This window comes from Grampus griseus (genome assembly GCF_964374135.1).
Source record: "Grampus griseus genome assembly, chromosome: 2".
NCBI classification, from domain to species: domain Eukaryota; kingdom Metazoa; phylum Chordata; class Mammalia; order Artiodactyla; family Delphinidae; genus Grampus; species Grampus griseus.
In genome coordinates this window covers 34,981,086-34,995,385 of record NC_139018.1, presented here as the reverse complement: position 1 = coordinate 34,995,385, position 14,300 = coordinate 34,981,086, and the positions used below count along the sequence as shown (strand labels likewise).

Sequence of the window (14,300 nt, the reverse complement as noted above, 5' to 3'; positions counted from 1 at the left end):
GCTCTCTAAACTCTCCCCAATGCTGTTGATTTATGAGAGACCTGTCTTACTTTAAAACTTATAGACTTCCTGAGAAGCAAGAGTTTAAACATCTCACTCAACTCATGAGTGCTTTATATGTTAGACTTTTGAACATAGATATTACTCTACTAGTCATTTTTAATATGCTATCTCATTGAATTCTTAGAACTGTAAGAGATATGAAAAAGTTGAAGTTAGAGGAAGAAGATAATTTGGCCAGTATTTCTTTAAAGTGGCTAATTTATTCTGATTTCATGTTCAGTGCATTTTTCAAATCCCCTGCACTAACCATTATTATAAAAATCTCAGCCAGAGTGAGTGCCCAATTTGTATAACAATTGGTGAATCTTTAGCTATAACAACTTTATTCCTAAAACAGTTGTTCACATATAAAGTACAATGATTGATCTTTGTTGTTGAATGTATTTAAACCAACTATCATTCTAATTCAGTATTCATCAGGTTTCTCTTTCCTTCCAGGCCTGTATGTGGAATCAGAGGGAAAACTCTGATAATTAACTTGCCAGGTAGCAAGAAAGGATCTCAGGTAAGCTATCTTGAGATTTATATGGTTTAGTGTAAGAAATTTTGGCCACTGTGAGAGCCAAACAAAAAGTTGGAGCACTCCACAAGACTACCCTCACTTCTGACACCAATTACAGTTCAATGCCTTCCCCAAACCACCCTCAGTTTCAGTAATTCACAAGATGGATTCAGAGAACTCATTGAAAGGTGGTATACTCATGGTTATGGTTTATTACAGGGTAAGGATACAGATTAAAATCAACCAAGGGAAGGAGTACATAAGACAGAATAAAGGAGAGGTACCAAATGGAGAGCTTCTAATATCTTCTTCCTGTGGAATCATGAACACATTGCTCTCCGGGCATCAGTGTGTAACAGCACAGGGATTATTGCTTATCAGGGAAGCTCTAAGCCCTTAGCATCTGGAGTTTTTATTGAGGCACATCATATACTGTCCATATACCTGTAGTCTCCAACACTTTCCAAAGGCAAAATTGATACCACATTTCCCAAAGCCCCCATCATAAATCACAGTTAGACTGTCTGGTGGCCAGAGTTTCCAGACAAACAAAGACACTCCTTTCATTTCCCAGTAACTGAGGGCAAAGGCCAGACTCTCTTTGGGTAAGGTTAATTCTGTATTACACAAGCTACCCCCTGGCCTCTGGCCAAGGCTTTCTTACAACAAAACAATCATATTTGTATGGCTGGCCATCTGTATTTAGTATAGCATGTATATTATAGACACAACATCAGTAGCAGTGTGAATATGCCTAAGATTTGGAGGAGCCAGAGTGGGATAGGAATAAATTTAGAGAAACATGTAATTCATCCTCTAAAGCCATTATACAAATTTTCATATTTTTGTACTCATTTACTAATTTTCCATCTTGATCTACTATTATTTGTGCCCTATGATACATTCTCACAGCTATTTACCATAGAAATTAGCTCTCTTGCTCAGACCAATCATTTCCCATTGGTATTGCGTATTGAGGAGGCTTTAATTCACATTCCCAGTATATATCACTATCAATATCAGCATTATAATCTTATTAACAATGCCTGTATTATAACATATCATAGTATATTAGTAAATATAACCTGAAAAATAAGAGTCAAAAGATACTGGCACATTACTGGAGTCCTACACAGACATTAACAGTTATCCTAGTCGTCATCATATCATATGATCAAAACATGTCCCAGAGCAATGTTCCTCAGGTTTACAGACTTGTCAGGTTCCAAAAGCAGGAGTAGTCTCAGCAACATATGGCTTTTCCCTTTCTGGCATCTGCTACAGCTGAGCCAAGAAACAATATCGTCTTTGTTCTAAGCTTCTTTTGAGACACCAAGGTAATACTGGATTTCCTTTGTTGCATAACGCATTTACTCATTCCTTTACCTTTAACTGCCATTCCTCCTTCTCTCCATTTATACTCAGACATTTCCTTTGAACATCTTTGAATGAGACCGTTGGTTTGGCCACTGGGCTGGCCCAGATTGCCATTAGTAATACTAGTTTAGCAAGTACTTCCCACTCAGTCCATTTCATTCATATAAGATAAGATTAAGGTTACATAGGTACCGTGCTAGTAGGCAGTCTGAAACACCAGGCAATATAACTGCATTTACTGTCAAGCCCAATTTGACCAGATGGAGTAAGACATAGTCTACACCATCAGGCCCTTAGGAATTCTGACATAAAGATTTAAAAGTATAGTTACGGTTTGGGCTTAAGAATCATCCCTGCTTCTGGCACCCACAGTTGCAGCCCTGGTCCTAGGACCATTGCATCAGGTAGAAAAGAAGAAAGTTGAGGTGACGTGGGGAAAAACGAAAAAGGTTAACCGTAAAGAGAAAAGTATAGTTATACAAGCATCCTTTGCCATCCCCTCTTCCCAGAAAAGTAGAGGAATCTGTCTAGAAGGAACTCTCACTTAGCCTCCCTATTGTTGAGTGTGATCACACACTAATGAAGGCTTCATGACTTTATCTCCTCACATTTTAGACAACAAATATTTCAATTGCCCATTTCAATTTTCTATCATATTTTTGCTCTGAGGATGAAAGTGTTCCTTGGTCTGAAGAAATGTGCCTCCATGGTCATTGATACAATATCTTCTTTTCTGGTCCTTTTATAGTACGTTGAACATTTGCATCTACTCTGGGATAAGCAAAGCTCATACCAGAGTAAGTGTCTATACCTGTTAGGACCCATTTGTAGCCTCCAGGGACTAAAAGCATCAGTCCAACATGACAGCTATGTGTAGGACTTTTCCCCTGTGGAATTTGCTGCATAGCCCTCTGCCTCTGTGTCTCTCTTTTTAGCAGACAAAACAGTTCTTATTGGCATTTTGTGTCTCAGAGTGTAAGAGGAATATATCTAGATTCAGCCCATCTCTGCATTGCTACAGACCTCCAGTGTCCACTCATTTTATGGACCCAGGTGGCCATCTCAAGCAAGTACACCAGGATATCTGCTCGCCAGTACCAATCAACTTCCAGTTCTGGAAGGGAATTCTTCTTGTGGGCATTAACATAATCTACTTTAATATACCCCTTACGTTCCCAGAGTGATTTCCACAGGGCCATGTCCCATACAGGTATTCCTTTAATAGACCAGTTTTCCATTGCCCATCTGCCTGACCATACGGCCAGGCCATTTGGACACTTCCCGTGACTCAGTAAAAACCCAAACATAGGTGCAAACATGTAGTTCAGCCCATCGAGCTGATTTGTTTTTACCTTCTTCAATCAGAGTGGCGGCCTTCCAAACAGGATGCTGTCCCTTCACCTTGGAATTGCCATCCATAAACCAAGCAGCTCTTTGTTGATCAATAGAAAGCTGTTTATAGGGCACCGCCCAAGTGGCCCAAGTGGCCATAGGATCCAGCAGCTCCTCAGGTGGTTCCGAAGTCAGCCCTAGGTGAAAAGAGGCTGCCTGCTCGTGAGTACCTCCTTGCATTCTCCTGGTAGCATGATTCTATATGCAACATTTCCATTTTATTATGGAACTCTCCTGGGCATTGCCATCCCCATTAGAGCTTTTCTCTGAAATTACCCAAGACCTTTTGGATATTTCAGGTTTTAGGATTATTTTGTGTCCTTTAGTTATAAAGGCAGTCTCAGTTAAAGTCAAATAGCAAGTAGTAATTGTCTCTCAAATGGAAATTTTCTGGTCCAAAATCCCAGCAGTTGTTGTTGGGTGGCACTCAGAAGTTTTTGCTATAAGCCCAGTCTGCACTCCACACAGGGCTTTTGTACAGCAAATTAATGAACTGTGTGGGCCCATTTAGCATGTCCAATTATATTGGTGGAAGAGTGGATTTACATGCCTGCTGTTTTACAATATGAGGTAGAGGACGAATTCTCCAGTCAGACACAACATCCATGCCCATAATACATTCAGGTAAAGGAGATTCACCACTTCACATGAAGTTCACTTTCCAAACATTCTGATTCTTATCCAAACATTCACCTTAATCCCATCAACTATTGCATTCCTATATCTTCCCATTCTAACTGTACCCCCTCCCCCATTAGGATCTCAACAGGTTGTAGAATCACAGTACATGAAGCTCCCATGTCAAGGAGTTCCAGAAAAGTCTCTTCTCTGTCTCCTGATGATTTTAGCCATTTGTGTGCATATGGCCTTGGAGTTTAAGGCCTGGGTTGGGTCAAGGGATCCATACCCTTTTGTCAGACCTTATATTGATTAGATTATGGGTCCATCACTTAAGGTGATTAAAGGTAAGGTTTCTTTGCTTCCTAGCTTTTTTAATTGCTCCAAACCAGGGTAAATAGAGATTTGTTTAGGACCCCTTAATGTTAGGAGACCAGTAGGGTCTCCAGTCTGTCTATTCAGCCCACAGCAGTGCTTCTTTAAGACCTCTGTTTTGTCCCCATCAATGCTCACTTTTTTCATACATTTCTTAATAACCATTTAAATATTTCCACCCTGCTAGGACAAGTCCCTTGAATCTCTTGTTTCTTTTTCCCCATTTTCTTATGAATCAGTCCAACTTTATTTACTGTTTATTGCTTCAACATAAATTTTTCCTTGGGAAGCAGCTCTGAGGCTAGCAGCTATATGTCAGACCATTCAGAATCCAAACTTGGCCCAGCCTCAGGATCCACCCCAACATTCTCCATTACTTTTGTTTTAGCTAGTACAGATACCATTAACCAAGAAATTGTGTGTTTACTTTGTTTTTTATCATTTTGCATTTCTTATGCTTTGACATAACTCCTTAGGAGTTAGATCTTTCATTTTAAAACTTCATTGCTAATTTTATCTCCAGTAACTAACTACAGTACAGCTGCAGTTCCATACTGTGGGTGACCCTGTGTTCATCTAGGCTCTAAAGATTCGTTATCCACCACCCTCTCTTCCTTCCTCTTCCCAGATCACAAGTTTCAGTGAGTCAGGGTCTTTCTATCAAATCCCACTTCTTAACACCAACTGTAAGGAGTTTTGACCAACTGCAGAAGTTAGCCAGCTACAAAGTTGGAGCACTCCATAAGACTGCCCTCATTTCTGACACCAATTGCAATTGAGGGGATTTCTAAAATCACCCTCACTTTTAATAATTCACAAGAAGGACTCACAGAACTCACTGAAAGCTGTTATACTTATGGGTATGTTGTATTACAGGGAAAGAATACAGGTTGAAATCAGCCAAGGAAAGAAGCACATATGGCAGAGTCTAAGAGAGGTACCAAACAGGGAACTTCTGGTCATCCTCTTCCATGGAATCATGGAAGCATCACCTCCTCTTAGCCACAATATAAGACAGTATACACAGAGTATTGGTAACTATGTACATTCTCCTTTGCCTTTGGTGTTCAGAGTTTTTATTAGGATTTGATCACGTATTGCCCACATGGTTGACCTTTAGTCAGCCATTCCCAGTTCTTTCCAGAGGCAAAACTGATACAGTGTTTCCCAAAGCCCTCATAGTAAACCACGTTGTTAGACTGTGCAGTGGCCAAAGCCCCCAGGCAAACAGAGACACTCTTATCAGGCATGACATAACAAGGAACTAGAGATCACCTCCCAAAAACTAAGAGTAAAGACCAGACCTCTCTTTGATTAAAGTTAAATTCTTCACTATACAATTTTTTCCAGTAGGTTAAAAGATTAGATACCTTCCAGGTAGTCCATAAATTGTAAGATATTTCTTTACATATTAGAATTTAAGGTAAGTTACTGTAAATGTAAAAGAGAAAGACCTCTGCTCAAACATATTCCCCAAACATATCTGGCCTTATGTTCTGATTTTAAAATTCTCACCTATTTTCTTTTGGTGATACAATATAGGTAATAATGGATATATTTTGAGCATTAGCTGCCTGTTCTCCTTGCTTGGCACCCTGCAATAAATGCAGTACTTTCCTTCACTGCCCCCTAAAAGAAAGAAACCAAGAGACTATATTGACTTTTATGCTGTACAAACTTATACCTATTTTTACATATTGTACAACGTTGTCTAGCTGTACATTATGACTGTAGTCAGAACTTATCTCTCTGAATAAAATAGTTCAGTACTCAATTGGTTTGTTAGTTCTAGTATCCTTCTCTAACCAGAAAGGTAAAAATTCTTACCTGCTCTCTCATAATGTATCTTTAAACCCCAAAGTTGTATAGAAATTTTACTTAAAAAAAAAAAATGTGATGTGTGCTTATATAGTGTAGTTCTTCAGCTTATGGAGAATACCGTAATATATACCATTCTTACTTCATATTTTGCATTGCAAAGACAATACATTAAATATGATTCTTTCTTAAGACAGATGGAGAGAAAATCACAAATCCAAAATCACAAACACATTTGATTGCTGCCATTTTGTATGCCTATAAAAATGCTTTATCTTCATTTTTTTTCTTCCTCTTGCATACAGGAATGCTTTCAGTTCATACTGCCAGCCCTACCTCATGCCATTGACCTTTTACGTGATGCCATTGTAAAAGTAAAAGAAGTGCATGATGAACTTGAAGATTTACCTTCCCCACCACCACCTCTTTCCCCTCCTCCCACAACTAGCCCCCATAAACAGACAGAAGACAAAGGGGTTCAATGTGAAGAAGAGGAAGAAGAGAAGAAAGACAGTGGTGTTGCTTCAACAGAAGATAGTTCTTCATCACATATAACTGCAGCAGCCATTGCGGCCAAGGTAAGTCTGCTGAGAGAGACCCAGAGATCTAAAGGACCCACAGGTAAATGTATGGATTTCATCTCTCTTTCCATCCCATTCTTCCATAAGTTAAGTACCACTTCAGGGCATCCTTTAAAAAGAACGGGGATATTCATGACACTCCACAGCTATATTCCCTCCATTATGTAGAGTTCTTGAAAGCATTGAAGTTTTATTCTGAGTTCTGAGGCATTAAAAATTCTGCTGTTATCTACTGAAGTGATAGCTCCAATGATAAACAATGTGACATTTAAGAACTCTTTGAAGATGTCATTTTTGTGATCATAGTAAGTATACAATGTTCATGTATTCAGAACATCAAATATTCACAAATTCTTAGAGGAGCACCAAACTGAAGGTAAGATACCTAAGGTGGTTCAAGAAATTAGCTGAGGAAGATTAATAAATATTTTTTTTAAAGACAAGGCTTTTCAGCAGTTAAGTAGCACTTATTTAACTATTGGACACAAATTACTCCAGTCATAAAGAGAAGAAATGGATGTAAGATATTCATGTTTTTAATTTAATAAAGTAATAAATATTATTAAAACAGCATCAAAGTGTTACAAGTTCTCTTTGAACAATTCTGGGAGTAAATATAGTACCATGAAGTACTTCAGTAAATTTAGTTATCATCTTAAAGTCACAGAACATGATTTATATTATTATCCATATCTAGTATAACCCACCTTGTACACTTTAAAATCTTCAGACAGTAGCATATCACTTCTGGGAGTAATGATTGTTCATTGAGAGTGTAAAGATTGAAAATCTAATCACTATATGAAGTGATTTTTAAACTTTATGGCTCATCCAGATACTTTGGGTATGAGCATAGCATGAGAGGATTTTTTTGACAATGTATATATTGGAAAGGATCATAGAGATCCTTTGGAAGTGTCCATTCAGACAACAAGTAGGTGGTTCTTTCACTGAAGATGGGATTATTCTGTCTCCAGATCCATTCAGTGATCCATTAAGTCCTCACTTAAGGCTAGTAAGTAATTGTTGTGTGTGAGGTTTGTTCTGTTTTTATGGAAATGATTGATGAAATACATTATTAAATCATCGTATGTTCTCTTTCTTTTACTCTTAATTAAAAGAGTTAAAAGTACCATCAGTTTCAATCTTAAAAAAAGCTTGTACCATTTGAAATCTAAGCTAATTTTGTCATTCTTCATTTGAAAATTTTTGACATTCCATTGTTCCATTTGTTTTCACCCTTTTTCCTTTCCAGTCATTTTGCTTGTATAGTTTCATGTTTTCCTGTCACTATATTCATAGTTGTTATGTGTTGTGCATTAGAAGCATCCATTCTACACCAGTCCTGCTGTTCTCATGGCACACGGTGAGCAGCCCATCCCTGGTCTCATCAGTTATTCCCATGATGCAACAGGCAGTGCAGAGGAACCGGTAAGACAAGAGGCTTTTGCATTAATGATTTTGCAAGCATACAGCCTACCTCCTATCCTTGGAGGTAGGCTATAGCATATGACGGAAGATGTGTTTTACTCTGAAAGACCTTCACTAGTGCTTTTTTGGGAAAGTGTTAAGTGCCACTGACTATCTTCCATCAAGGAATTTAATAGAGTTTCTCCTGTACCTAAAGTACTCTAACATCATTAAGATTTTGTAGTATGTGGCAATGAACTTTCATCACATAACTTTCAAGAAATTCATTGCTCAGAAGTTATCTTTTTCTTTAGTAATTTCATCACATACCTTAAAATAAATTGCCTAGCTTAATTAAGATAATCCCTTAAGAGGATCACATTAAGTTTTAATATCCAAACAGATTGGTCAAGATAATATTTAATTTGTATTAATCTTGCTTTTTTTCCTTATGATTTTGCATCTTTTTTTCTTTTCTTTCACTATGTTCTCATTACAACCGTTTAGAAAGTTGAGTCTTTGTACAAATTCTGATATTACTGATCTTCATATAGAAACTTTTAAGGGTGTTTATCACTTCTTTCAGTCATTGGCTGAATGATACTTTGTAAAAAGTGTCAGGCTAGGAAAGATTAAACTGATAAGTATAGCTGAATAAGCAGTGACAATTTAGACCATGGCTGCAAAAGAAACCTCAGTCCCTGATATGAATATAAAATGAGAAGGAAAAAGAAAAATAAGTAATAAGTGTAATTTTGTTTTTAATCCTTAGGAAGAAAAAACACCCAGGATTTCAGGGGGATGCAGGGAGGAAAACTAGTATCAGTCGACCCTTAGGAGCTAAACTACCAAATGATGACTTTAACGCTTATATTCAACAAGCCATGCCTGGTTGGAAACAAACTTAGCTGAGTCAAAGGCCAAGTAGAAAATGTAAATATTGATTAATAAAATTATTAATGAATTCCAGTTGACAACTGAATTCTCCAGCTATAGCTTTGCTGTAACTTATAAACATTCCAAAGCATACCAAACTGTCTTTTGTATTCTCATATTATAAAGCAGCCACAGCAACTACAATAATTATCCTGGTTTTCAAACTAAAATATTTGGAAGTTTTGTATTCATAACCAAGCTTTTAAGTTATCATATTCTGAGTTTCGTATTATTACACAGAAAATGATTTGAATAACTCTTCAATAGTTAGCTCCTAGTGATCTGAATACTGGTTATTGCCAAACTGATCAACTTGCTTTTTCAGGAAACAAGGAGGCTTGAGAAGTGCTTCTCATAATGGATATTTGTTAGTTGCCTCTCCAGCAGCCAGTTCCCATCCCTCTTTCTAACACTACACTGCATTTCCCAGTCATATAGTTTGGGTGAGATTGACTAATCCTCCAGGGTAGGTGGCTTAGTATAATCAGCATATCTATTTCACATAACCACAGTTTTTAGTTCAAGGAACACATAATTCAGGTCAATAGGAGCAAGTGGGTCTCATCTCTTAGATTTTATTTGAGTGACTAGGAACATAGACTCTCTGTTTCCTATTGAATATGAATGAGGAAATATACAACTCAAAGAATTCCTATCTTGGAACCATGAAAGTAATGCCTGCCAATAATGGAGCCAACTGGAAAGAAGCATTCCTAAGAAATGGGAGAGAAAGAGAGGTACTCGGTCCTGTCACATTTTTCGACCACTTACTCCAGCCCCTGTTGAACTATACCCGCCTCTTGACTTTTCAGTTACCTGAGCCAATACGTTACTTTGAAAAAGCTAATTAGAGATAGAGATGGGTAAACTGTTGTCTGCAACCAAAAAGCATCTTGACTAATAATTCTCAGTATGTAGTGTCTCATCAAAGAGCTGAAAAGACTTCCTTATAATAACTGAAACATAAATAGGAATCCCTGAAGTTTCATATTTGAGTGAGAAACCTGATTCAAGAGAACAGAGAGTAGGGGTGTGTGACACATGGAAGGAAAAAAGGAAAGATAAATCTTGCCCCTCTGTGATTACTAAATAAGTGTAAAGGTCTTTTCAAGGAGACTGGATCCAAACCTGAAGAAACTACAACTATACTTTGCATAATGCTTGTATTATGCTTGCAAAACTCCAAGCATAATGAGAGGCAAGGAGGAATTTAAGACAAAAATAGCCATGGAGATACATAATAAGAAATCTTGTCTTACTGACAGAAATTAAATCTTCTGGAGAAGTCCCACATAATAATGATGGTCCCCAAGCTCCACTGGATGCAAGAAAATCTGCTGCTTGCCCTGGGAAGAAAGAGTTGCTGATTTCCTTTTGGGAAAGAATATGGAGAAAACAAATATGTTAGATTGATATGGTCAGTCAGGAAGTGTCTATCTTCCTAGGGCATTTATTTGGAACTTAAGAGAGAAAATGCTAAAAGTTAGCAACCTGCCACACTTACAGATTTGCCTGGAGATAAATGATACCATTACAAAAGACCAGAAGCACTTAAAAAGTTTTGGTCAGAAAATTGAAGAATATACATATTTGTATATATATGGTTTTATTGTTTCTTCCTATCCATGATGATTTTAGTATATTGAAATAATATTAATTGTCAGTCATTCTTCTAAACATTTTATATATACCAACACTTTACATACATTGTCATTTTACTTATGAGAAAATTGACACACAAAGAGGTTAAGGACATATAACCAGCTAGAGACTAAACTGGTATTCAAGTCCAGGCAGTCTGGCTCCAGAATCATCACTCTTCACCTCTCTGCTATAGCAACTCTCAGTGCAAGAGAGAAAGAAAAAGAATGATGTTATGGGAGATGACTAACTAGTTACAAATTCTTCTAAAGAATGAGAATTAGGATTTTTAGACCTTGGTTTGGAATACTTGAATGACAAAATGTATTGCACAACCTAAGAACTGTGAACAGTAGACTATATTTACTCTGGAAGTTTGCTGGTCCAAGCAGCAAAGCTTTAAGCTATAAGCACAATTGGAGTCAGAAATATATTTAGATAAATCCATGAAAACAAATACTTCGGAGAACACAGTATGTATGCGTTAAAGGATAATATTTTTAAAGGTTGAATCATAACATTTATAGAAATATAAATGTGTCAATTATTCTATTTAATTAATTAATGAGAGAACAGTAAGCTGTTAAACCAGTTCAAAGAAAAAAAATCAAAGGACACATACATATATCAACAGTCACAACGACTGGGATGAATTTATAAATAGATACAAAATTGGTCAGTATACACAGGGCAATAATCAATTGTTCCTTCTCAAGACAAAATTTATTTGCATTTCTGTAGACAATAATTTGCATTAGCATTAGTTTTCTATAACTTGCAGAGTTGTAAAATAGTGAAAGTAAAAAGTGCAGATAACCCAGAAGAGTATACAAATCAGGACATTTAATAATCTTTCTTGCCCATTTTCTTGACAACTCTCTACACCCCCAATCATAATAATCTCATAATGATTTTTGTTGCAAAAAAATGGCAGATCTCATTAGTTTGGGATTGATTATTTATTTAGCTGCAGCAAGGTATTAATTAACCAGGTAGCTTCTCTGAGTTTGCTTTGCAAATACTGAGGCTGCAAAATTAACTTCTCTCTAGAAGTTTTCATAGGGAATCTCAGATTTTACTTTTAAAAGTTTCTATTTTTGCCATTCCAAGTTTAGGAAACCAAGCCCCAGACAATCTCTTCACCCTGTTTCACCTGCAGGTACCTGTTACTGGGTGAATTCCTCTCTTCTCCAGGTCACCAAAAGTTCATTACCATATATAAGTGACCTTCCTTAACCACATGCAAGGCTGAGACCCTCTACTTCAGGTACCAGGTCATTTTTCCTGGGAGGGCTTTATAGGTATTAGCTTCGTGAGTACAGCCAGTCTTTGTTCTTCAGAAGTGGTAGGCATATCTGATTAAATGGGCACCATTCTCAAACATGACACAGGTAAGTCCTTGGTTCCACCATCAGTTTGTCCAATTATATCCTGTTAAAAAGGAAGATATTCTTAATAAATCTATGGAAATCACTATATTGTCAAGAAAAGTTAGCAGACCTAGTAAGAGTTTCTGAATTCTGAGGGACTCAGTGAGAATCAAAACTTTTAGTTTTAAGAAATCAGGATGTACGAAATTGTGTGGGTTATATATAGATTGAGAAGAAAGAAGAAATTTCTTCACATACCCTGAAAATAGAACATTTAAAACATCAATAATATTCCAAACAAATAGCCAGGAAAAAATTCTTCTGTTTACTCAGTCCTATGTAGTTAATTCTCATTCTACTAGATCTTAGCAGTTTGCTTTCATGAAGCTTTCAGCTTCCAGACTAATGAGAGTTTTGGAAATACTAACCCAGTCCACTATTATAGTCTAAAAGTTATCTAAGCAATATCACTTCAGCAGTCTGTACCCAAGAATATATTCTTTGAAGTGTCAGTAGTTGGAAGTATCTGGTACAGTTCTTTCTTTGAGGCTTGTGAAACTGTCCTTCTTGTTAAATGCACAAGCTCTGGTCTGTAGCTTACAGCATAACTTTTAGGTAAGCAACAAAATCCATCTGTAGATGACAGGAACTTAATAGCTGTAGTTATTAACTGTAACCAGTAATAGCAGAATGGCAGGGAGTAAAATTCTCTATTGAGGGATGGAATATAACTATTTCACGAGTTTTTAAGCAGTATGTCCCCTTAGAGTAAAACCATTAGGGACTGGGGGTAATTGACAATTCTCCAGGGACTTTACACAAAGCACACAATTAATGAAATAGTTATATTAATAACATTTTGCTTATATAAACTTAACCTAGAGAAGACTGGGCTTCTCTTTTGATATGACGACTTCTCATGAAATTTATAGTTGTAACTCATCAAACAAATCTAATTATATCTTTCATCACTCTTATCTATTCTGAAAGAACAAATTTCTGTGATTTCTAGGAGACTGCCAGGAAATCTCAAAGATAGTTTTCAGTGAAAGATACTCTGAAATTTTTTAATAATTTGATTTGATTTAGAGTTGTCAGAGGAAATTTGGACACTTGATTTAAGGTAGGATCATGGATGCCTGAGAAATAATTTTTTGGTTGCCTTTTTTTATTAAAATGACAATAAAACATTTTTAAAAGCACAAAAGGTAACACAGTTGTTAAGAAGTAACTCTTTCATAACTGAGGAACTTTTTGCTCTTTTTCCCCTTAAATACTCAAGCATATAATAAGGTTAACCTATAGCAGAGAAAATTATTCTGGTAAGACACAGGATCTCTTCTATCTAGGCAGATTAGGTAGATAGTGGGTAAAAGCACTAATCAGTAAGCCAAGGAAAGAAGCCCATCAAAATTAAGTGAACCTTGTTTTAAGTGAATGTGTATTTTAACACATTTTATAACTTATTTTCAGTCTCGGGCATTATAAATCAAAGGAAATAATCTTCACTTTCCAAGTTTTATCTTTCATTATGTTCTTTCAAATATTCTGGAACAAACTGATACCTTGCTTTAGGATTACAGTTCTTTCTCAAATGACCTACAAGGTGAAAACTATCTTCATAATAATATAATGGTATAGTTTATTTAACATGCAACATGTTAATCATTGCTTTTTTCAAATGAATTAATAAGTTCGTAAATTTTTTGTTTTGATTTCAAATTCAGTAAATATTGATAGTTATAACCCACATGTACAAAAGCTCTATGAGTTCTAAATAAATTATAAATGTGTAAAGGGGTCCAGAGACCAAAATGTTCGAGGACTGCTGCTTTAGGGCAATTTTTTTTTTCCCCTTAAAAAAATAAAAGCACATGCTCAGTTGTATATCTCAGCGACTCATATTAAGTATAATTTTTAATGAAAGTCATTTCTATTTCACAGAGAAAACTTGGGGTAGATAATTAAGAACTATCTGACATACGCATATATTAGCAGACAGCAAAGCTCATAAACATGCATAATATAATTTTCTACAGCAACATGCAATCCTTTGACTACTTGTTAAAGTAGCAAAAAGGAACATGTTCATAAATATGACACAAATTTCTAGCATCTATATAGCAAATAAAAGTAAGCAAAAGTATATAAACTTAAAATTATGATTAGTAATCAGTGCAACAAAAGAAAAAATAGATAAGACTCCATCAAATTAAA

At 36.2% G+C, this 14,300-nt stretch overlaps 1 protein-coding gene across 6 annotated transcripts in view; it reads left to right on the top strand.

The window, feature by feature from the left end:
• GPHN (gephyrin) overlaps positions 1 to 14,300 on the top strand; it is a 627,058-nt gene that overhangs the window by 343,688 nt on the left and 269,070 nt on the right. For all 6 annotated transcript variants that reach the window (XM_082648862.1, XM_082648860.1, XM_082648864.1 and 3 more), the window contains 3 exons: positions 502 to 568; positions 6,451 to 6,723; positions 8,050 to 8,157. In XM_082648862.1, coding sequence (XP_082504988.1) covers positions 502 to 568; positions 6,451 to 6,723; positions 8,050 to 8,157 — 448 coding nt within the window. The remainder of the gene's footprint in view (positions 1 to 501; positions 569 to 6,450; positions 6,724 to 8,049; positions 8,158 to 14,300) is intronic.